The 24,466-nt window shown below is 48.2% G+C and overlaps 1 protein-coding gene across 6 annotated transcripts; it reads right to left on the bottom strand.

Moving 5' to 3' along the window:
* Positions 1–401: 401 nt before the first annotated feature.
* On the bottom strand, positions 402–23,584 carry Tmem39b (transmembrane protein 39B). 6 transcript variants are annotated; one of them, XM_057785259.1, is made up of 9 exons: positions 23,473–23,584; positions 19,695–19,821; positions 18,990–19,209; positions 18,328–18,411; positions 17,862–18,016; positions 10,196–10,535; positions 6,732–6,919; positions 2,624–2,744; positions 402–857 (listed from the first exon to the last, which is right to left on the bottom strand). In XM_057785259.1, the coding sequence occupies exons 1-9, from the start codon at positions 23,474–23,476 to the stop codon at positions 615–617; spliced, it is 1,482 nt and encodes a 493-aa protein (XP_057641242.1). In that variant the 5' UTR covers positions 23,477–23,584; the 3' UTR covers positions 402–614. The 6 variants fall into 6 exon arrangements, with proteins under 6 accessions (XP_057641242.1, XP_057641243.1, XP_057641245.1 ...); XM_057785260.1 differs by having other exon boundaries at positions 10,196–10,532; XM_057785261.1 differs by lacking the exon at positions 402–857 and adding an exon at positions 1,492–1,646.
* Between the last annotated feature and the right edge of the window lie 882 nt (positions 23,585–24,466).

Raw genomic sequence — 24,466 nt, 5'->3', positions numbered from 1 at the left:
GTGAGCCACCATGTGGTTGCTGGGAATTGAACTCAGGACCTCTGGAAGAGCAGGTGGTGCTCTTAACCTCTGAGTCATCTCTCCAGCCCCTCGGAGGGTTTTTATACCCAGCTCTATCACTCCACAGCTGGATCACCACGGCAACTCATTAGAGCTCTGAGTTTCAGTTCACCTGTGGGAGTGACAGCACACATCTTCCTAGGGCTGTCCAAACAATGACAAGGCTGAAGGAGTATTTGCAGAAGCATCTGGACACAGCTGATCTTCAGTTAGCAAAGCAATCACAGTTACCACAGCCTCTGGGATCCACAGAAGCCATGAGGAGCTTCCCGGCACAGAAGCCCACACCTCTGACTGTGCCTGACAGGCAGAAACAAGAGAAAGAACCACAGGACACAGGCTTGTTGGGAATATAAAAATAAGACTTCTTTTCTTCTTATCACATCAATTATCAAAGAAAGAAACATTACGTAACAAAAATACAAAGCTCTGGTGGATTTTTTTGTTTTTTTTTTTGTTTTTTTCCCCCACCCTCCCCAAACCAAACCCAACAGCCCTTAGCCAGGAGGCCCTTGGGTGAAGCCTGGCTGCTGTCTCGAGGATCACCCTGGAGCTCAGGAGAACCGGTGGTCCAGGTCTCTCTGGGGACTGGCTGAGTACGAGTAGGCTTTGCCCAATACCAGGCGGTCCCGGAGCAGCTTGAAGAAGGCATAGTAGTTGCTGAAGAGGATGAGGGCCAGTGAAATGGTTTGGTGCCACTTCTCCGAGGACATTAAGGAGTACAGTTGGTAGACAATGACGGCGCCCTCCAGCAGCAAGAGGATGTTAAGGATCCTCAGTGGGTTGCTGAAAAAGAACTACCCAGGGAAGGGTAGGCAGAGGCCAGAGGGCATGATCCAAAACCTGTTCCTTGGATGAGGGGGTCTTGGCGCATGGTAAAGGGGACAAGCCTTTGGGTCCCATGTGTATTTGGGTGGGGGAAGACTGTGCAAGGTCAGGGGTGAACTCTGCCACCTCATCTGTCTTTGCTTATAGTGTACTGCTGCTTCTGCATAAGCTGTTGAAGATTCTTCTGGAAAGCCTTCTCTGAGAAAGAGGTCTTGCTTGCTATTTCAAACTCTTTCTGGCCTAAAATCAACTTCTTTTTACTTATTTGTTACCAGACTGGCCTCCTGAGTGCTGGGATTAGATACAAGCACCACCATACCCCACTCAACTGTTTTTAATGTCAACCTCTGCGGTATTGTTTGACTTGAACAAATCAGAATCCCCTGCCATTTCTTTTTTAACAGTGCTAGGGACTGAACACGGGCTTTGTATGTGCAACAGACTTTAGCGCAGCAAATCTTTTTTTTTTTTTTTTTTTTTAATTTGGTTTTTCGAGACAGGGTTTCTCTGTGGTTTTGGAGCCTGTCCTGGAACTAGCTCTTGTAGACCAGGCTGGTCTCGAACCCTCAGAGATCCGCCTGCCTCTGCCTCCCAAGTGCTGGGATTAAAGGCGTGCGCCACCACCGCCCGGCTTAGCGCAGCAAATCTTGTATCATCAGCATGGAAAGGCATTCCTTTATTTTTCGTTGCTAGGCATCACAAGTATGGGAAGTCTGAGTGCAAGCATGGAGGACATGGTGACACCTCTTACAAGGTGTCTGGAAGGAAAACAGAAGGTAGAATTCAATAAAAAAAAATGTCCAGGGATCTCAGTCTGCAAGAAAAAGAACCTCCAACTTGTACTGGGAGTGGGGGAGCTGAAGGGACCAGGATGCTGGGTTCAGGCCTGGGCAGTGAGTCTAGGAACAAGACTCTTCTCTCTCTGAGATATGAAGATAACTGCCCAGATTAATGGTCTCCCAAGCTATGACCCTTAGTGTCCTGGCTCCACAGGGTCCTCCAGCTCCAGTAGAGGTCACTAGGAAGTAAGGGAATTCTAGGCCCTTCAAAGAGAGAAGTGTCGCTGGGCGATGGTGGCGCACGCCTTTAATCCCAGCACTCGGGAGGCAGAGGCAGGCGGATCTCTGTGAGATCGAGACCAGCCTGGTCTACAAGAGCTAGTTCAAGGACAGGCTCCAAAGCCACAGAGAAACCCTGTCTCGAAAAACCAAAAAAAAAAAAAAAAAAGAGAGAAGTGTCATGAAATTTCTGTTGGAAAAGGGGATTGGAGGCCAGCAGCCTTACTGAGTCAGGCCAAGCAAGCCTTTTCCCTCTGCTGACTCAGGCCATTTGTATGAGTTCCCAAGTTTCTCAGTAAGTTTTCTTGACTATGTTAAACATGCATGGAATACAGCAAGGAATGAGCAGTATTCTCTCCACTGCTAAGATCTCTCTGCCTTCCCCCTCCTTGCCCCCCTCTTTCTCAGTTGTAGGTTTAAAGGCATGAGCCACCAGGACCTGCAGAAGCCTTTCTTTGATTATATGAGCATCTCTCCCTCTAGCCAGTGCTCTGCAGCAAGGGAGCTGCAGCTATGTAGCTATGCTCATCTGTGAGGACACCCTTTGGCTGCATGTGTGCACCATCATCCTCTGGGTTTTGGAAACAGTGAGAACAGCCATCATCATCCTGTTAAACCCACCCACTCCCTGCCCTGAAGATCAGGTACCACCCTTCTGCCCAGAAAAGAGCACTCACGTGGAACCGGAAGTGGGAGACATCGGAGGGGATGGCGACGTTGTAGTGGCCCACGGCTTTGTAGACATTCTTACTGTGCTTCACCAGCACACCCTGTGGCCACATGCATTCTTCAGTCCACCTGGAGGCACAGTCCAAGAGTACACTTTGTCCCCAGCTAGAGGGTCGGGCACAGGGGTCTCTAGGGCTCTACTTCCATTTCTATCGCTCAGGCCGGGCGGTGGTGGCGCACGCCTTTAATCCCAGCACTTGGGAGGCAGAGGCAGGTGGATCTCTGTGAGTTCGAGACCAGCCTGGTCTACAGAGCTAGTTCCAGGACAGGCTCCAAAACCACAGAGAAACCCTGTCTCGAAAAACCAAAAAAAAAACAAAACAAAACAAACAAAAAAAAACCATTTCTATCGCTCTGACACTGGGACTCCGCCTCTGGTCCCAGCTGCCTCCTCTATAAAACGGGGTGACAACCCTAAGTAATTCACTGTACTGAGACGTCTAGGGGTGAGGGGTTAGGAAGAAAACCCTTTTCCCTTCCTACTTGCCTCACTTGTAACCTCCTAGGGGTCCCCAGACCCAGGAATAAATGTTTGAAATGTCCTGAAGGTTCTGCAAGATCCCAGGGATTTGACATGGCTTTTTTTTTTTTTTTTTTTTTTTTTTTTTGGTTTTTCGAGACAGGGTTTCTCTGTGGTTTTGGAGCCTGTCCTGGAACTAGCTCTGTAGACCAGGCTGGTCTCGAACTCACAGAGATCCGCCTGCCTCTGCCTCCCAAGTGCTGGGATTAAAGGCGTGCGCCACCACCGCCCGGCCTTTTTTTTGGTTTTTTGAGACAGGGTTTCTCTGTGGTTTTGGAGCCTGTCCTGGAACTAGCTCTTGTAGACTAGGCTGGTCTCGAACTCACAGAGATCCGCCTGCCTCTGCCTCGCAAGTGCTGGGATTAAAGGCGTGCGCCACCATCGCCCGGCTCTCTGTGGTTTTGGAGCCTGTCCTGGAACTAGCTCTTGTAGACCAGGCTGGTCTCGAACTCACAGAGATCCGCCTGCCTCTGCCTCCCGAGTGCTGAGATTAAAGGCGTGCGCCACCACCGCCCGGCTTTGACATGGCTTCTTGAGCTCCTATACAGCATCCTTGACATCTACTGCACTGCTCATATCCCTGCCTAAGTCACTCCCTCCAAACAGACTGACCGTCCCGATGCCGAGCTGAAAGGTTCTTTCTCATCTTTCCAAACCTATCATCCTCCAGAAAGCCTTTCTCAAACTCTACAAAACTGAGTATCTTTTATTGTTCCTTGAAGTTCCTGCTACTTACTGGTCTACATTCCCCAGGGTTTGCCATTACTTTGCTTCCTAGTCTGTACCATTCCTTTAGGAAGTAGACAGCATCTACTTCATGCCTGTGTCCTCAGGGCATGCCACAACCTGGCACTGAGAAGCCAAATGAGAGCAGGGTATCTTCCAGTATCCTGTGAGAGTCCAGGGACCATTGCTGGTCCTGGGCCAGTGACAGACCTCCAGCTAACCGCAGCGCTCGTGCACCCTATGGTCCTGCTGCAGTGATTCATTCCCTTACACACGGCCACAAGGTAGAACACTGACTCAAAGAAGCTGGACACAGGAGTGATTACTTAGGCCAGGGGTGGTGTATACGCCTTTAATCCCAGCACTTGGGAGGCAGAGGCAGGAGGATCACTGAGTTTGAGGCCAGAACAAGTTCTAGAACAGCTGGGCTACTCAGAGAAATTCTGTCTTGATTTAAAAAAAAACAACACACACACAAAACAACAACAACAACAACAAAAAACCCACAGGAGTGTCTACTTATGATTTCATTTATATAAAGTTCTGGAATATGCAAACTAAATTTTATTTATTTTTTTTTTTTATTTTTATTTTTATTTTTTTTTGGTTTTTCGAGACAGGGTTTCTCTGTGGCTTTGGAGCCTATCCTGGAACTAGCTCTGTAGACCAGGCTGGTCTCGAACTCACAGAGATCCACCTGCCTCTGCCTCCCGAGTGCTGGGATTAAAGGCGTGCGCCACCATCGCCCGGCGCAAACTAAATTTTATGTACAATTTCATATATATAAGGCTCTAGAACAGGAAAATCCAACCTATGGTGAAAGAAAAAGTAGGTAGCTAGGTGTAGGGGTGTGTGTGTGTGTGTATTGGGGGAGATTTATACTGGGAAAGACCATGAAGATTATTTTTTATGGAGCTACAAATTTACTATACCTTGATATAGGTAGTAGGTTAAATGAACGTTTATGCCTTTGTCAAAACTTTAAAAGAGCTGAGAATGGTGGCACACACCTTTACTCCAAGCACTCAGGAGGCAGAGACAGGCAGATCTCTGAGCTTAAGGCCAGCCTGGTCTATATAGTAAGTTCCAGGAAAGCCAGGGCTACACAGAAAACCCTGTCTCAAAAAAAAAAAAAAAGGAAAAAAAAAAGAGAGAGGAAACTAAAAAACCAAAACCAACCAACCAAACAAAAACCCTCAAAGAATTGTAGTATTTGTAGTTTATATAGTATATTTCACTCTATGTAAATTTTACATAAAAAAAATAGGGTTAGAGCGATGGCTTAGCAGTTAAGAGCACTAGCTGCTCTTGAAACTGAGTTAAATTCCCAGCACCCATGCAGTGGCTCACAACCATCTGTAGTCCAGTTCCAAGGAATCCGACACCCTCTGCTGACCTCTGTAGTCACCAGGCATTCAGGTAAAACACTCATATTCATAAATGAATCTAAACTATTAGAAAAAATAAAAATAAACATGAAATCTAGCCAGGCACTGCGATGGGAGGGAGGAGACAGCTGCGTGTTACAAGGGCAAGAGCCATGGTTTCCAGAGGCTTGTAGTCCTGGAATGAGTGGCAGGAGACAAAGGAACAGAAGGTGGAGAGCGGAAGGAGTATGGTGCAGGGCACTGGAAGGAGAGGTCCTTTATGGGGAGGGCACCTGGGGTTATCTGGGTGGTCGGGAAATAAGGGGAGACAGAAAGAACATTCCAAGCAAAAGCTGCCACGTGGAAAGCTACCACAGGGAAAGCTACCATGGGGACAGGCTAGATGTGGAAGGCATAAAGCATGAGAACCAAGCGGTCTGGTTGGCTAGAGGCAAGTGTGCGTTAGTATACAGGACGAAAGACAAAGGGCTCATCAGCCCCAGCCAAGCAGTCTGGAAGCTGTGCAAGGGTCTTGATCTTAGTCGGGTCCCGGGTTAGATACAGACAGGTAGCATGCTTGCTTTCTTTCTTTTCTGGTTTTTCAAGACAGAATTTCTCTGTAGAGCCCTAACTGTCCTGGAACTCACTCAGAGGCTGCCTCTGCCTCCCAAGCGGTAGGATTAAAGGCTTAAAGGCATGCTGTTGGGCCCACCCCTACAGCTCTCCCTCCCTGGCCAGGCTTTGCCGTGAGCTAACAGAACGGCTTATTGTCCTCACTGAGTTTTTGAAAAGAACACATTGGAGAGGTTCTTTCTACTGTGCAAAGTCCTCTATAGCTCCCCATAGCTTACAGGTCAAAGAGCAAGCTCCTCTGCCTGATGCTGAGCCCAGGCCGGGGACGGCATAGGTAGAAGCGAATGACGACTGAAGGAGCAGCCAATGCAATGGGTAAGGGACGAGTGGGCAGTAGTAAAGAATGACTGCATGCATGAACAGGAAGTCAGAGAGTGAACGAGAAAGTCAGTGCGTCCCTGCATTAGCACCTGTGCCCTCCCATGTGCAGCACACCTGCAAGCTCCCCAAGGACGAAGAACAGGTCTGTCTAGAGCTCCACCATACTCTAGATACAAGTTGTTTTTTTTTTTTTTTTTTTTTTTTTGGTTTTTCGAGACAGGGTTTCTCTGTGGCTTTGGAGCCTGTCCTGGAACTAGCTCTGTAGGCCAGGCTGGCCTCGAACTCACAGAGATCCTCCTGCCTCCGCCTCCCAAGTGCTGGGATTAAAGGCGTGTGCCACCATCGCCCGGCTTACAAGTTCTAATATATAAGACAAGTTTAATAACCATTTGCTGGCCAACTGAATGAGTCAATGAGAAGATGGAAAGTAGCTTATACTGTGACCGGGAGAACTAGGGTAGTTGGCCAGGGCAGGGCGGGGCAACTCACGGGTGCTGCAGCACGTTGGAGCAAAGAGCTGGGTCCACCTTTTGCCAGCAGCCCAGATGGGCAGCAGCCTTGTGCAGCAGGTCGCAGTAGCTGGCAGGAAGCAGGTGCTGCATGAGGATCACAGAGGTGCTGATGGACACCAGCAGGAAGAGCTCGCAGGACCAGCGCTTGTCATAGTAATGTGTATTCTGGGGAGAGCAGGAGGTGGGTGAGGCTCAAAATGTCCATGACGGCCCCATGCCCTCGTCCTTCCCTGATTCGACCTAGAAGCCAGGGCTGACCTTGGAGATTTCAGGATGGCCAGAAATCAACAATTAACGCACCTCGGAAGGGCAGCTCAGATCCTATGTCCACCAGCTTCCTATGATGGAACATTGCTCTGCCACCCACTCGGGGTCAGAGCATGCCCAGGGACCCAAAGCAAAGAGTGGAGCAGTCTCGGCTCTGCTGCACATTAACAACTCTGGGACTTCTGGCAAATAATTTAACACGTCTATGCTCTCCTTTCTTCTTTAGTTAGATGAGAGTAAGGGGAATCACCACCAACCCAGGCATCAGAGAGAATCTGTATATAGCAAAGTTCTGTGCTGGCAGAGAACACTTCCAATCAAAAAAAAAAAAAAAAAAAAAAAAGCCAGGCGGTGGTGGCGCACGCCTTTAATCCCAGCACTCGGGAGGCGGAGGCAGGAGGATCTCTGTGAGTTCGAGGCCAGCCTGGCCTACAAGAGCTAGTTCCAGGACAGGCACCAAAAACTACAGAGAGCCGGGTGGTGGTGGTGGCGCACGCCTTTAATCCCAGCACTTGGGAGGCAGAGGCAGGCGGATCTCTGTGAGTTCGAGACCAGCCTGGTCTACAGAGCTAGTTCCAGGACAGGCTCCAAAACCACAGAGAAACCCTGTCTCAAAAAACCAAAAAAAAAAAAAAAAAAAAAAAAAATACAGAGAAACCCTGTCTCGAAAATCCAAAAAAAAAAAAAAAAAAAAATGTCGTGTGGGGCTAGAGATGTGTCTCAATAGTTAAGAAGTTAAGAGCATTCACTGCTGTTCTTCCAGAGGACCTGGATTCCCAGCACTGACATGGTGACTCATAACTATTTCTAACTCCAGTTTCAGGGAATCTAATACCCTCTTCCGGCCTCCGAGGGCACCAGGCACATAAGTGGTACATAGACCTATATATGCAGGCAAAACACCCACACATACAAATTAGAAGACAAATTATTTTGTGTGACGTGTATGAGTGTGTGTACCACGTGCATGCAGTACCTGCAGAGAACAGCTTCAGCTTTCAACCTCCAATCTTTTATTTTTTTTAATTCTATTTGTTTTTTGAGACAGGATTTCTCTATGTAGCTCTGGCTGTCCTGGAACTTGTCTGTAGACCATGCTGACTTCAAACTCACAGAGATCCACCTGCCTCTGCCTCCCAAGTGCTGGGATTAAAGGTGTGCACCAACACCACCTGGCTTCTAACTCCAATCTTTGAAGTTTATCCTGTGGCCACAGAGCTGGTTCAGGAGGTAAAGGCATCTGCTTCCAGAACTGACAACCTGAGTTCAATCTCCAGCACCCAGATTGTGGAAGCAGAGAACCAACTCCCACAAGCTGCCCACTGACACACACAGACCAATGTTAACACAGTGCATCCCGGAGCAAGATCTCCAGTCTATTCCAGCCAAGGAGGTACCTTCCCAGAAGAAGCTGAGAAGAGAGGGGACACTTTTGAGGTCACTAAGATCTGATGACTCTTGGTTTCTTTCTTTCAAGATTTATTTTTTGCCGAGTGGTGGTGGCGCATGCCTTTAATCCCAGTACTCGGGAGGCAAAGGCAGGTGGATCTCTGTGAGTTTGAGGCCAGCCTAGTCTACAAGAGCTAGTTCCAGGATAGGCTCCAAAGCCACAGAGAAATCCTGTCTCAAAAAAAAAAAATTTATTTTTTTTTTATGTGTATGAATATTCTGCCAGCATATACGTGCATATACCACATGCAGCAGTATCTGCAAAGGCCAGAAGAGGGTAGCAGAACCCATGGAACTAAAGTTACAATCGTGAAACACTGCTGGGCCGTGGTGGCTCACACCTTTAATCCCAGCACTCGGGAGGCAGAGGCAGGTGGATCTCTGTGAGTTCGAGGCCAGCCTGGTCTACAAGAGCTAGTTCCAGGACAGCCAGGGCTGTTACACAAAGACACCCTGTTTCAAAAAAACAAAAACAAACAAAAGAGGACATCAACAATTATGAGGCACCATCTAAGTGGGCACTGGGAACCGAACGAACCCTGCTCATGAACTGCTCAGTCATCACTCCTTCCCCAGCTCCTGACTTCTTTATTCAATGGCAAAACAGGACACTTAAACCCATGCCAAAGCAGCCACTGACTTACCAAGTCTCTTCCATTAATCAGGAGTTCTTGGATAGGTCACTCCCTTTAAGGGAACCTTATTCTCTTCATTCCAGATCTCCAGAGGAGATATCCAATCAAAACTGGTAGAGATGAGTCTGGGAAGACGACTCAATAGGTAAAGCATTTGGTGCACAAGCAAGAGTAACTGACTTCTGGTTTCAAAACCTATGCTGGGTATGGTGGCTCAGCACCTGTATACCCAATACTGGGAAAGCAAAGACAGGAAGATCTTTGGGTCTAGCCAAATCAGCAAGCTCCAGATTCAGTGAGAGACCATCTCAAGAAATAAGGTGGATGGGGCTTGAGAGATGGCTTAGAGGTTAAGAGCACTGGCTGCTCTTCCAGAGGTCCTGAGTTCAATTCCCAGCAACCACATGGTGGCTCACAACCATTTGTAACGAGATCTGGTGCCCTCTTCTGGCGTGCAAGCATACATGGGGGCAGAATGTTGTATACATAATAAATAAATCTTTTTATTTTATTTTTTTTTTTTGGTTTTTCGAGACAGGATTTCTCCGTAGCTTTTGATTCCTGTCCTGGAACTAGCTCTTGTAGACCAGGCTGGTCTCGTACTCACAGAGATCTGCCTGCCTCTGCCTCCCAAGTGCTGGGATTAAAGGCGTGCGCCATCACCGCCCGGCAATAAATAAATCTTTAAAAAAAAAAAAGAAAGAAATAAGGTGGATGGGGATGGAGAGATGGCTCAGTGGTTAAGAGCACTGGCTGCTCTTCCAGAGATCCTGAGTTCTATTCCCAGCAGCTACATGGTGGCTCACAACCATCTGTAATGAGATCTGGCGCCCTCTTCTGGCCTGCAGGCATACATGCAGACAGAACGCTATACGCATGATAAATCTTAAAAAAAAAAAATACGGTGGAAAGGTACTGAGAAAGACACCCAATAACAATCTCTGGCTTCACCTACATACATGCACAAATGCACTCATACATGTGCGCGCACACAAATAGAAAACAAATAACAAAAACCCCAGGAGAGTTACTTATACAAGAGGGCTCAGGGGAGGGCGGCAAGCCACTTTGCTGGTGTTGAGCTATGTACCTTGACAAACCAAACAGGAACAAAGGCCACGTAATAGGCACTCAGCATGGAGCTGACAAGCACCTCCTTCATGCGCCAATTGAAGTCCATTTTGAGGAACTCCACCTCATTGCGGATGAGGCTCGGTGACAAGCAGCAGGCATGGGTAGGCATGGCTTCTGGGCCATACAGCTGTCGAGTGTGCTGCTTCCACGTCTCCCGCAGTGTCAGCAGGTAGTCCCGACTCCTTGCCAGGCCACTGACTGCCTCTCGGGGCCCCATGGAAGCCACATGGCTGAAGAGGTTTGTCTTGCGAAGATCATAGTTCAGCTGCAGGAACGGAATGTACATCCCAAACCTGCTGCAGAAGACAGTGATGAGGCCAGGTCTGTCTAAGGGTCAGAATCTCGACTCTCAACCTGGGGGGTAGCGGGGCGGGCACACAACTCTGCTTTTCCCTCTGGGCCTCAGATCTCCTGGATACTCGGAGAGGAAAATCTACTCATTCTCCTATACCTCCGTTTTTCCATCCAAGTCAATGAAAACACATCTCAGCATCAAGCACATGCTGGAACTGAGGATATGGTAGGAAGCAAGAAGGAAGGTCTTTCCTGCATGGTGATAACTAACAATCACCATAGCAACCCACATCCATTGAGCACAGTCTATGATTCAGGATAAGTCTTTTTTTCCATTTTCCTTTTTTTTTTCCCCCCAAGACAAGAGTTTCTCTGTGTAGTTCTAGCTGTCCAGGAACTCACTCTGAAAACTAGGCTGGCCTCAAACTCAAGAGATCTACCTGTTTCTGCCTTCTGAGTGCTGGGATTAAAGACGTGCTCCTCCACCACCTGGCTCAGACTAAGTATTCTACATGCAGCCTCTTCTTTCTTATAAGAATAAGCCAGTGGTGGAGGCGCGCGCCTTTAATCCCAGCACTCGGGAGGCAAAGGGAAGCGGATCTCTGTGAGTTCGAGGCCAGCCTGGTCTACAAGAGCTAGTCCCAGGACAGGAACCAAAAAAAGCTACGTAGGGTACCCTGTCTCGAAAAACCAAAAAAAAAAAAAAAAAAAAAAAAAAGAATAAGCCAGTGGTGGAGGCGCACACCTTTAATCCCAGCACTCGAGAGGCAAAGGGAAGCAGATCTCTGTGAGTCTGAGGCCAGCCTGGTCTACAGAGCGAGTTCCAGGACGGCTGTTACACAGAGAAACCCTGTCTCGAAAAATCAAAACAAAACAAAACCAAAGGGTGAGAGAGCTGGAGTGTAACTCAGTAGTTAAGAGTGCTTACACCTCTTCAAGCCAGGTTCGGTTCCCATCACCCATACATCCTGCAGCACACATAATAAATTCATAGGTTCAAACACATACATATAGATAAATGGATAAAAAGACCAAAACAAAAAAGACTCTGAAAGACAAAACAGAGTAAGGGGAGAATAAAGATATTTTGGACATATAAGGACATAAAACACATATTTCCCAAACAGTCATTGCTAAGGCACTTAGCAAAATAAGGGAGAAACCCAAGAAGGCATGGGATCTAAGAAAGCATCAATTCAGGAGGGCAGCAAGGGAAGTCCCAGGCTGAGCTACACAACAAGCCTACAAAGCAGGCCTTCATTCTCGAGCAGGAGGATGGAGGCCTAAGGTGGGAGACCTCTGGTAGGGAGGGAACGGGCGCCAGGTAACAGGTGGCATGCTGGAGGGGCTGGGTAAATATGAGGATTTGATGACACCAAGAAACAAGGCAATTACAAACTCCACTTAAGGGTGCTGTTATTTAAATACGAAGCACACTAAACTACAGCCTGAGTTTAAGGACTGACAGGAGCGGGGAGAAACCATCTGACTCTAACACTAGCAAGTCTTTCCACGAGGCCCAAGATCATAGTCTAGGAACTACAATGAATGTTATTTTTGCACTCTAGGTTCCTAAGAAAACAAACTTAGCGGTGCTTAACTTTTATAATTAGCTTCAGACAAAGATGGCGAGCTTAGATGTGGTTATCCAAGAGAAGGAGAACGCCAGCCTTGGCACAGATGCCTACAGTCACCAGGAAGAGAGGAAAGAGAACAGAACGGGGAGTGGCTGGAGGCCTAATATTTTTTTTCTAAAATAAAAAAATCTAATCATATGCATACGGTAGTGTGTACATGTGATTATGTGCATGTGTGACTGCAGGCACTCCCAGAGTCCAGAAACGGAATTGTGTCCCTGGAGCTAGAGTTACAGACAGTTGTCAGCCACAAACACGGGTACTGAGAACTGAACTCCTGTCCCCAGGTAGAATATGTGCTCCTAACCACTGAGCTGAGCTCCAAATTGTAGGGAATCAGGGTGCATGTGCTTGCATGCTATGTGTGGTATGCTTGTGGATGCGCTCATCTCCCATCCAGGGTATAAAAGAAACCAGAAACAGCGCTGATTACTCCTTAGAAGGGAAATGAGATGACCGGGAGGTAGCAGCAGTCAAGGTAGACTTTTAAAATTTACACTATTATATCTTTTCTTTGTTTGGTTGTTTTTTTTGTTTTTTTAAATATTTTTATTTATTATGTATACAGTATTTTGTCTACATGTATGTCTGCACAGGCCAGAAGAGGGCACCAGACCTCATTACAGATGGTTGTGAGCCACCATGTGGTTGCTGAGAATTGAACTCAGGACCTTTGGAAGAGCAGGCAATGCTTTTAAGAGCTGAGCCATCTCTCCAGCCCCTTTTGTTTTGTTTTTTGAGATAGGGTTTCTCTGTAACTTTGTTTCCTGTCCTGAACTAGCTCCTGTAGACCAGGCTGGCCTCAAACTCACAGAGATCCGCCTGCCTCTGCCTCCCGAGTGCTGGGATTAAAGGCGTGTGCCACCTCCGCCTGGTGGGGTTTTTTTTTTTTTTACTTTTTAAAATATTTTTATGGTTTACTTAACTTTTACTTTATGTGCATTGGTGTGAAGGTGTGAAGATCCCTTACAACTGGATCTTCAGACAGCTGTGAGCTGCCATGTGAGTGCTGGGAATTGAACCCAGGTCCTCTGGAAGAGCAGTCAGTGCTCTTAACCACTGAGTCATCTCTCCAGCCCCTATTTTTGGTTTTTAGAGTCAGGGGTTTCTCTGTAATGGAGCCTGTTCTGAAACTAGCTCTTGTAGACCAGGCTGGCCCCGAAAGTACCTTCCTCTGCCTCCTACCACCTGGCTGACTGTTGATTTTTTTCGATAGGGTTTCTCTGTGTCCCAGAACTCACTTTGTAAACCTGGCTAGCACTGAAGTCAGATATCTGCCTGCCTCTGCCTCTGGGACGAAAAGTGTGCACTATCACTGCCTGGTTTTTTAATTATTTACTTCTATTGTGAGGGTGTCAGGTCCCCTGGAACTGGAGTTACAAACAGTTGTGAGTTGTCAAGTGGGTGCTGGGAACTGAACCCAGGCCTCTGGCAGAGCAGTCAATGCTCTTAGCTTGTGAGCCATCTCCCTGAACCCCAACTCTCCTTGTTAAGACAGGGTCTTGTTTTGGCGCACAGTTCTGGCTGTCCTTCAACTACATGGATAAGGCTGACTTCAAACTCTGCCTGCCAGCCAAGTGCTGGGATTAAAGGCCACACCACTATACCCAGCTTTTGAGGGTGGGGTGGAAGGTCTCATGTAGCACAGGCTAACGTCAACTTTGCTATGCAGCTGGTAAAAACTCCCCTGCTTCCTGAGTGCAGGGATTATATGACTATACCATGACTCCCAGCTAAGAGACTTATTTTACCAGGCAGTGGTGGCCCACGCCTTTAGCCCCAACACTCCGGGAGGCAGAGGCAAGCTGATCTCTGAGTTCAAGAACAGCCTAGTTTACAGAGCAAGTTCCAGGACAGCCAGGGCTACATAGTGAAATCCTATAGCAGGGAACTAGAAACCTGGATAGTGGGATTGGAGGCTGTTTTATCTTTTTAACTATATAAATTTACTTTTTATATTAATTTAACTTTTTAACTATGTTAATTTATTTACTGTTTCGTTTTGTTTTCTTTCTTTCGAGACAGGATTTCACTGTTTAGCTCTGGCTGTCCTGGAACTTGTTCTGTAGAGCAAGCTGGCCTCAAACTCAGTGATCCACCTGCCTCTGGAGTGCTGGGACTAAAGGTGTGTGCCTCCACTGCCCGAATTAATTTAGTTATTGGAAGCAGGGGGTGAGCAGGGAGGGAGGCACGCCACCGCACACCTGTGTATGTCAGAGGACAACCTGAAGGAGCTGGTTCTCCCCTTAGCCATGTGGGTCCCAGGGTGTCAGGGGAGCACCTTTCCTCACTGAGCCATCTCATTGGCCCAGTGTGTTAAAATTTATAACAAATGTAGGGGAAATACTCTGTGCAGTGGTTCTAATTGCAGTGATATTGAAGGGGTACAAAAATATATGTACTTGTTACAAGGAAAAGACAGAATCTCACAAATGCAGACAAATCCAAATGTGGAAACGAAACGCGAGGGCCAGTAAGACGGCTCAGCAGGCAAGGGGCTTGCGGCCAAGTCTGACATCCTGAGTTTGGCCTGGGAAGCCCCAGGGTGGAAGGAGAACCTACTTTTGCAACTTAACCTCTAGCACTGCAGCGCGCACACCACTCTACACACGCAAATAGATAAAATCCTCTATTTGTTTTTTTAAAAACAGGGTTTCTCCTGCCAAGTGGTGGTGGTGCACACCTTTAGTCCCAGCACTTGGGAGGCAGAGCCTAGAAGATCTGAGTTCAAGGCCAGTCTGGTTTACAGAGCCTAGGACACCCAGGACTACAGAGAATCCCTATTTCTCAAAACCTTATAAATAAAATGAAATAAATATAAAGGAAGGAAGGAAGGAAGGGAGGAAGGAAGGAAATAGGGTTTAAACGGTATAGTTGTGACTAGCCTGGTCCTCAATATACAGACCAGGCTAGTCTCAAACTCAAAGAATTCCACCTTCCTCTGCCTCCAGCATGCTGGGATTAAAGGCATGAACCTCCACATTCAGCAAATAAAATAAGAATAAAAAAAAAAAAAAGCGGCAATGGTGGAACGGTGGAACACACCTTTAATCCCAGCACTTGGGAGGCAGAGGCAGGTGGATCTCAATGAGTTTGAGGCCAGCCTGGTCTACAGAGCGAGTTCCAGGACAGGTTCCACAGAAAAACCCTGTCTGGGGGGAAAAAAAATTCCAATAAGCACAGTGTATATCCATTACAGGTATTTTCTTCCCCATAAATTCACCTACCCATAAAATGTTAGCCCAACACAGAAGTGCTTCAAGGAAAGACTGGAAGAAACACACGGAACTAGACAAGGCGAACCCTGCCTGCTTACCAAAATATCAGCCATCTACCATCACATGTAGTATGATATGATGATTAAAGAAGTCCAGTGATGGCGTGGTTACATACACTGGTCACCTCAGCACCCCAGAGACACAAGTAAGAGCATCAAGAGTTCAGTCACAGCTTGAACTACACAGCAAGCTGGAGCCAGCAAGGACTACACAAAATCCTGTCCAAAAAAAAACCCAAATCAAACCAAATCAATACAGCTTCTGTAGAGGGCCAGGGATGTAGCTCAGCTGCAAGGTGCTTGTTTGAAATGCACAAGCTCACAGGGTTCATTTCTAGTACCACAAAACTAAGAAACAAAACAATTTTGTTCTTTCAAGACAGGGTTTCTCTATGTAACAGTCTCGGCTGTCCTGAAATTCACTTTGTAGACCAGGCTGGCCTCAAACTCTGCCTCTCAAGTGCTGGGATTAAAGGTGTACATCACCACCATGGTACAAAAAAGGCTTTTAAAACACAGATGTCGGGGTTGGAAAGATGGCTCAGTGGTTAAGACCATTGCCTGCTCTTCTAGAGGTCCTGAGTTCAATTCCCAGCAACCACGTGGTGGCTCACAGCCATCTGTAATAAGGTCTGGTGCCCTCTTCCGGCCTGCAGGCATACACACAGAATATTGTATACATAACAAATAAATATTTTTTTAAAAAAAGACAGATGTCAGTCACATAATTATAATCTAAAAGTGATGGAGTAGAGTGCTTGCCTAACATACAGGAAGTTCTGGGTTGGGATCCCCAGCACCACGTATACTGGGCAGGATGGCAAAAACCTGTAATTCGGCACTCCTGAGGTGGAGGCTGGAGGGTCAGCCTCAAGGTTAGCCCTCAAATTCAAGGTCAGGCTAGTATATAAACACCTCTCTCTTGGGGGTGATAGCTCAGTGGTTAAGACACTTGTTACTCTTTGCAGAAGACTTGGGTTCAGCTTCTAGCACCCACATGGCAGTTCATAACTGTCCTAACTCCAAACCCGAGGGATCTGACACCATCTTCCTGCCTCCAAAGGCACTTCATACACATATAGACACGCAGCCAAAATACTCATATACTTAAAGACTGGTGTGTGCGTGTGTATTTTTGTTTTGTCTTTCTGAGACAGGTTTCTCTGTAGAGCCCTGGCGGTTGTGGACTATTCCTTTACACTGTGTGAAGATGTGCCACTGTGACTGTTCAATAGAAAGCTAAGCGGCTAATGGCTAGGAAGGAGGCATAAGCAGGACTTCTGGACTGCGCTGGGAAGAAGAAAGAGTCACCAGCTGTATGCAGAGAAGTAAAAGCCATGACTTAGGTGGCAGCACACAGACGAATAGAAACGGGTTGATTTAAGTTCTAAGAGCTAGGGGAACAAGTCCAGGCTATAGGCTGAGCTTTCATAGTAAGTCTCTGTCTCATTTTTGTGAGCTGGCAGCCCAAAGAAAAATCTGTCTAAATCTAGCTATTCTGGAACCCACTGTGTAGACCAGGTTGCCCTTGAACTCAGAGATCCAGCCATCTTTATCTCCTGAATGCTGGGATTAAAGGTGTGTGCCACCACCACCTGGCTGATAAATACCTTTTAAATTCACAAAAACCCCTGCTTACAACACAGCGGGTGTGATACGGCATCTAAACCAGCACGTTCTTAGTCCAGAGGATCCAGCTCTGAGGCTTTCCAAGACCCAGAAAGGACAAGGTCAGGAAGTAACTGTTAATGCCCTAGTAGCCAGAAGACTGTTGGAGTCTGGACCGGAAAAGGGCAGTTCTGGGCCCTTCCCAGATACCATCTCTCCATCTTGAACAATTGAATTTCTGGTTGGGCAGGCAATGAGCTAAGCAGACACCGAGACAAACATACATGTGCTTATGCAGACAATATACACACAGGTATATTTCACACACAGACATGCACAGAGACATGAAAACAAAGACATGGAGAAGCATCAGGAGATTTCATAAACACTGAGGAGAGAGGGAGAGAAGGTGAAAGGGGAGGAGGATGTGAGGGATACAGTGAGAACAGAACCCTGCCCCCACAGAAAAAAAAGAGAGAGAGAGAAAGGAAAGGAAGACAGAGAGACAAAGAAAGCCCAATCATTTCCATCTGCAAATGTTCCCCTGGGTATTCATTAGATCTGAATCCGATTCCAACCTCCCATCAGTAGAGATGGAATAGCTTATACCACTTCAATTTCTTCTGCAAAAGAAAAAACCTAATCACCCTGATCTCAGGAGATGTCACTAGACATCGTGAGAGGTTACTGCTGCTGCCTGCCTGCGAGTCCTCCAGATATGGAGGGAGGCCTGATTACCCAGCCATACGAAGGACAGAGTCAAGCGTCTGGTGCTAGGCAGTGAGGGCTGAGGTGAGGGTACTCACGGATAGCAGAGGAACAGGAGGTTCAGGAAGGAGTAGGTCCTGAAGAGGTGGATGAGGGACCGGCACAGACTCCAGCCTGTTGCCGTGAGAACGGTGAAGCGGGTGAGGAACAGCAGGATGGAGCGAAAGAGGGAGACCTTCCCCCTCTGAGAAGCCTGGGTCGGGGTGAGATATGACAGGATGGGCCTTGGATGGAGGCCACAGGAGTCATGCCCAAACCCCACTGGACATGGCCTATAATCCCACCCAGGGAAAGGTGCACAGCAGGCTGGGAGGAGCCCTGGTACAGTCAGTCTTCCTGATGCCCAGTGGGTTGGGAGAGCCAATGGACACCATTAATGTTCTTCAAATAAGTCCACGAGGACCTCAAAGAAATGCCTTAGGGTTAAGGGTTAGGTGTCTTCTTGGCATCCCAGGGGAAAAGGGGAGTCCCAAAGTCCCTGGCCAGCCTCTAGGACCCAATCACCTCCTTCACGATGGACCCAATGAAGCGGCGGCCCAGCACAATGGTGGTCACCATCAGCAAGTTGAAGTCAATCAGGTGGAAGTTCTGTCGGGGCAGAGGCCTGGGGGTCACATGGGCTGCTTCTCCACACACAGGTTTTTCTCATACCCATTACCTCCCACTGCCCAATCCTTTCCACAGAGACTGTTCCCATTCTCTGACCTTCATTAGCCTCCAGCTGACTCAGGCCAGGAAATTACCTAGAGGAGTAGAACAGGACCCAGAGAAGGGAAGTGGGACAGTCCCTGGGGATAAGAGAGTGGTGTGTGAGCACTTGCTCTAACACCCATGTCCCTGAACCTCCTCTTCTGTCCAGAGTTCTTTCCACCCCTGGAACATTCATACAGTCCCATGACTCATCTCTCAGACAGGCCTTAAGACCCAGTCTGTGTCAGATTCAAATCTGCTAGCCTCACAGTGCCCAGCATAGTCCTAAGCACACTAGAAAGAGTTAAGAACCATCAGTTCTGTTCCCTCTACCTTCATCAGGCCCAGTATGGAGCCAGGTATATAGTGGTGCTTGGTAAGTTATGCTAAATTTAAACCAAGCAACACGTACACATGCGCGCGCGCGCACACACACACACACACACACACACAGAGGACCGTGACTGAGCACATACCAGGGAGGTGTGGGAGGGTGGGTGGGAGGGTGGGTACCACCAGACTGTCTTATAGATGTTGATGTAGTGCACGAACAAGGCTATGAGCTGGCAGAAGAAGAGCTGGAGCTCAAACAGGATGCTGGCCTGGACTGGCAGCTCGGGAATCTTGCAGTGCTGCAGAGGCACAACTGTCTGGGCAGCCAATGGAGGGCTGGAGAGGCCCGCCCCAGAACTGGTCCTGGAGAGAGAAAATAGTAACATTAGGAGTGAACCTGAGGACCCGATGGGAAAAGCTTCTGGAGCACAGGCCTGTGGATTCCATCAGCTCACGGGGATGGAGTCCTCCTTAGCTTGTCTGGGAGACAGAGGACATGAGAAAAGAGCCTTTCCTCCCGATTCGATTCCAGCCCCACACTTCCCAGGAGGGAGTTATTAGGCTTGCTTTACAGATAGGAAAAGGCGGTCCAGAGGCAGATGGCAACCCGTGTAAGCCATCAGTAAATCAGGACTAGAACTCAACTGGAACCAAGGGCTGAGGTCTGCTTTACCCAGTCTCATGGCATCTCTCCAAGTGAACACCCTCGAAGCTTGCTCTGGTTTTTGCGGCTGCTCAGACCTCTCTAACTCCACCTGATATGTAGGACACAGTGCATCCTAACATCCAGTAAGGGACACTGGCCTCCACACTGCCACAGGAAGGAATGAGATGCAGAGGGGGCGTACCTGGCTCGAGAACGGACGCTGGTCACGGATGCACTGGAAGTATGGCCTCCACCAGAGGCCCCTGAAGATCCTGGCTCACAGAGTGGATTTCGACAGTAAGATGTCCTGTTGGGACCTCTTCGTCCTCCTGTAGGGTGTATGTCAAGGATGACAACAATACTATCTTGGTTAACTGGAATTTCATTGCCTTCCTTTCTTCTGTTTGATTTTTGAAACAGTGTCTCTTTATATAAGCCTGGCTTTTCTGGAACTTGCTATGTTGGGGAGGCCGGCCTTGAGTTCATGTACTTCACTTTCTTACTCAAACCTCACAGGGGCCTATAAAGCACATCTCACCTGTTGTTCTCTGCCGTGCGCCCCATCCCGCCCTGTGCTCTAGCTAGCACATTTCTCTCCCCTGTAAGTCATCCTTGTATGCTGTGCCTTTGGTCAGGAGAGCTCTTCCTGGAGGCCCTTTTTTATTTATTTTTCTTCTTCTAGTGGAAATTTTCCATTTGTATTTTACTTGATATTACCCCGTGTGAGAGTGCCCAGCACATCGTGCAGAGAGGTCAGAAGTAACTTTTGGGAGCTGGGTTCCAAGGACCGAACTCAGGTCCACAGGTCTGCACAGGTCTCTACCTTGTTCTTGTTACTTTTAAAATCAGGACCGCTTGGGCTGGAGAGATGGCTCAGAGGTTAAGAGCACTGGCTGTTCTTCCAGAGGTCCTGAGTTCAATTCCCAGCAACCACATGGTGGCTCACAACCATCTGTAATGAGGTCTGGCGCCCTCTTCTGGTGTGCAGGCATACATGCAGGCAGAATGTTGTATACATAATAAATAAATAAATCTTTAAAATCAGGACCGCTCATTGGTCTGGGACCTGCCAATTAGGTTAGGCCAGCTGGCCAGGGAGCCCCAGGGCGCACTGGTATCAGTCTCCGCAGTACATGGGTTCTGGGGATCAGACTCAGGTCGTCATGCTCGAATGGCAACTACATTACACATTAAGCTATCTTGCACCCTTCTTTTTTTTTTTTTTTTTTTCCGAGACAGGGTTTCTCTGTGGCTTTGGAGCCTGTCCTGGAACTAGCTCTGTAGACCAGGCTGGTCTCGAAGTCACAGAGATCCGCCTGCCTCTGCCTCCCGAGTGCTGGGATTAAAGGCGTGCGCCACCATCGTCTGGCAACCCTTCTTTTTTTAAAATTCATTTCTTTCTTATACATGCTAAGCACATGCTCTACCACTAAGATTCACCACCAGCAAATGTCACCTTCCTGACATTTGTTTGTGTTCATGCATGTGTACCTATGTATGTTTGTGTGTGTGTGTGTGTGTGTGTGGCTGAAGGCCAGAAATTTATGGCCAGTATCTTTTTCATGTTGTTTTGTTGGTCGTGATTTTTGGTTGTTGTTGTTGTTGTTTTTGTTTTTTTTTGGGGGGGTTTGTTGTTGTTGTTTGGGTTTTAAAGGAAAGGTTTCTCTGTGTAGCACTGGTTATCCTGGAACTCACTCTGTAGACCAGGCTGGCCTCAAACCCGAGGATTTACCTGCCTCTGCCCTGGGATCAAAGGTGCTCGCCAGCACTGCCCAGCCAGTGGCTTTGTTGACTGTGCTCCACTTTGTTTACTGAGATGGGGTCTCTTGTTGAGCTCAGAGCTCATCATTTCACTAGCCAGTCTGCCCTAGGGATCCATTTCTGCCTCCCAAGTGCTGGGATTGATTACAGGTGGGCTGCCACACCCGCCAGGCAACTTCAGAGAGGCGCTGGGGAACCCAACTCTGCTCCTGGAGCTTGCACAGCAAGTACTTCATCCACTAGCCCCACCCCATTTGAGGGGTTGCCCCATTACTCTCTCTTACTTCTATTTTTTCCTACAATTCAATCCCTGAAATTGACTTTTTTGTTGTTTGTTTTCTGAGACAGGGTCTCTCTGTAGCTTTGGAGCCTGTCCTGGAACTCACTCTGCAGACCAGACTGGCCTCGAACTCAAATGTGTGTGCCACCACTGCCTGGCTGAAATTGTCTCTTTTTTTTTTTTTTTTAAGTTTTTTAAAAATTTATTTTATGTGTATGAATGTTTTGCCTGCATGTATGCATGTGCACCACATGTGTACCCAGTGGGAGCAGAAGTCAGAAGAGGGTTTCAGATCCCTGGAGCCGGAACTCGAGATGGCTGTGAGTCATAATGTGAGTGCCAGGAAATTGAACCTAGGCTCTCTGCAAAGAGTAACAAACACTCTTAACTGCAGAGCAATCTCTCCAGGACCTCTGAAATTATCTTTTTTGTTAACATGTTTACTGTCTCGGCTGGGCGGTGGTGGCGCACGCCTTTAATCCCAGCACTCAAGAGGCAGAGGCAGGCGGATCTCTGTGAGTTCGAGACCAGCCTGGTCTACAAGAGCTAGTTCAGGACAGGCTCCAAAGCTACAGAGAAACCCTGTCTTGAAAAACAAACAAACAAACAAACAAAATAACCATGTTTACTGTCTCTTCCACTAAAATGGAAGGTCAGTAAATTAATTTTTTAAAAGCAACTCACTATGTAGCACAGGGTAGCCTAAAACTCACAATCCACCTGCCTCAGCCTCTCAAGTGCTAGGATTTCAGGCATGTGCTACCAGACCGTATATGTCTTTGTCATTGCTGTTTCTTTATTCCAGTTTACTGGGGAATATATCAATAAGTGGATAGGAGCAGTGAGGTAGTATTTTCAGATTAGTAAACTGAGTTTCCAGGATGCAAGAGGCAGTAAGTAGGAGGCTCTGAGTCATGAGCTTCTCAGCTCTGGTGTCTGCCGCACTTCATCTGGATATGAGTCTCCAGTAATTTTCGATCTAGTTTTTCCTCCAGAGCTTTGAGATCTAACTCAATGATCCAAGGCCTGAGCTTAAGGTCGACATGGCCTCTGAGGCAGCGCCGTGGTAGTGAATCCAAAACTTAAGATTTTACAAAGCTATATCCTTAAGCTTAGTGGTCTAGCCTAAGATGCGGGGCAGCAACCTGCACACAGCTCCCACACCCTTAATCGAAGTTATAACTTGTTCATCTTCCTCATGACAACACAGTAGCCTCCATTCATACATAGTGCGCCCATGCTTCCCTGACTCTGAGGGTTCTCTGACAGGTCTTCAAAATGTGCATGTCCAAAGCTCTGACCTCACCAAGCCCCACGCCGGAAGCTTTGTTCATACACTGTTATATTTGGCTTGGAAAACCCCACACAGCCCAAGAACTCTGCCCACGCCCACTCTTTTAGAAGCTTAGCACCCACATAAAGTCCTCAATCCAGGAACCCCCATCACACACAACTGTCACCCCAAAGACCGCGCCCACATGCCAGTCAAAGCTCTCTAGGACTAGAAGCCTGGCTCAGAATGGGCTATCTTCGGGGGGCTGGATCTCCCTACAGTCCCATCGCACGCAGCTTAAACCCCTTTAGTCCAGAAGGTTCTCTGTCACACCGGCGCCCACCCGTACCCTTAGCTCGCAGCCCGTCACCATTTCCAGCCCGGAGAAGTGTGTCTCAACCCCGTCAACCCCCGTGGAAGCCCAAGTGTGTCCCGTCCCCGTCCCCGTCCCCCCCACCACCCACCGCCCACCGCCCGGGCCTCTTCGTTTCGGAAGCTCCACCCACCACGCAGTGGCCCGCCCCCTCAGGACCGGAGGGGCGGGGTCCCGTCTGCGCCGCGTCCCTTCCCCTCCCCCTCCCCGCGGCTCCGGTCCGCGTGGGGCGACGGCTAGCACCCGAGCCGCCCCTATCCGCGGCCCCGGCGAGCCCAGCCAGCTCTGCTCACCCATCTCCTTCCCCCGGCGCTCTCCGTTCGCCGCCGCAGCTCCTGCGGGCAATATGTCGGAGGCGACGGCGGCCGGGAGAGGACTACCCGCCGCAGCCTAGGCCGGGTATCAGCCGCTCGCTCCCGCCAGCTGCTCAATTTGCATACTAGGCGGGCTGGGACCGGGAGCGCGCTTCTTAAAGGGGCCGTCTGATCAAAGGCTGTGCTTGCGCTCTTTGTCTAGCCTTCCCCACGCCTTTCCTGCAACATCTGCAGAAGAGATTCTGAGAGCCACGGACCCGCCTCCTGTGTTTCTCCCCATTTCTTTTCAGGCGGTCTTCCGCCGCTCCTGAAATCTTATCCTTGAGCACCACAGTCACCTCAAATTCAGCGCGTCCCAAACTGGGTTCTCCTTACTCTCTCCTTTTATCGTACTTAGGTCAACCCCAGTGAAAACCTAGAAGTCACTTCCCTTTTCCTCCAAAATTCTATCTACATCTAGTCTTTGACCTCGTCTTGCTGACCCTAACTAAGCTCTAAGCATCACGTTTATTCCATTGTTTATTTCAATGCCGCTACCTTAGCTTATGGCCTGTGCCATCCATTTTCAAGCTTTGAGTTTATATTCTTGGTTACCAATAATAATCACCTGTTAGGGTTCGGGCTTTCCTTTTCAACATTTTAAAATTTGGCGTGCGGGGGCGGCATGTAGCAGCAGAGGTTAGAGGACAGCTTGCAGGAGTTTCTTTTTGGCTTGATGGTAAAAATCTTTACTTGCTGAACCATCTCAACAGCCCTTTGATTTTGGGTTTTGAGACAGGGACTCTAGTCCAGGCTGACCTTCAACTTGCTAAGGATTGGAGGATGACCCCGAATTTCTGATCTTCTGCCTCCTCCTCCAGAGTGTCGGGATTATTACTCACACTAGGATAGGCTTATGTAGAGTTGGAAATCAAACCTAACGTAAGCACTCTCTACCTGACAGGCGTTGAAGATTAAATGAGGTAATCCACAT

This window comes from Chionomys nivalis, chromosome 11 (assembly GCF_950005125.1).
Source record: "Chionomys nivalis chromosome 11, mChiNiv1.1, whole genome shotgun sequence".
NCBI lineage: Eukaryota > Metazoa > Chordata > Mammalia > Rodentia > Cricetidae > Chionomys > Chionomys nivalis.
The sequence above is the reverse complement of the archived record's forward strand: the minus strand, read 5'-3'. Positions and strand labels throughout refer to the sequence as shown.

What these genes read in the sequence shown, in the direction of transcription:
- Tmem39b (XM_057785259.1), bottom strand. An exon ending in TTGGGTCCATCGTGAAGGAG is followed by an intron (nt 18,017 to 18,327) that starts GTGATTGGGTCC and finishes ACCCCGACCCAG; the next exon opens with GCTTCTCAGAGGGGGAAGGT. An exon ending in TCCAACGTGCTGCAGCACCC is followed by an intron (nt 2,745 to 6,731) that starts GTGAGTTGCCCC and finishes CTGTGCCTCCAG; the next exon opens with GTGGACTGAAGAATGCATGT.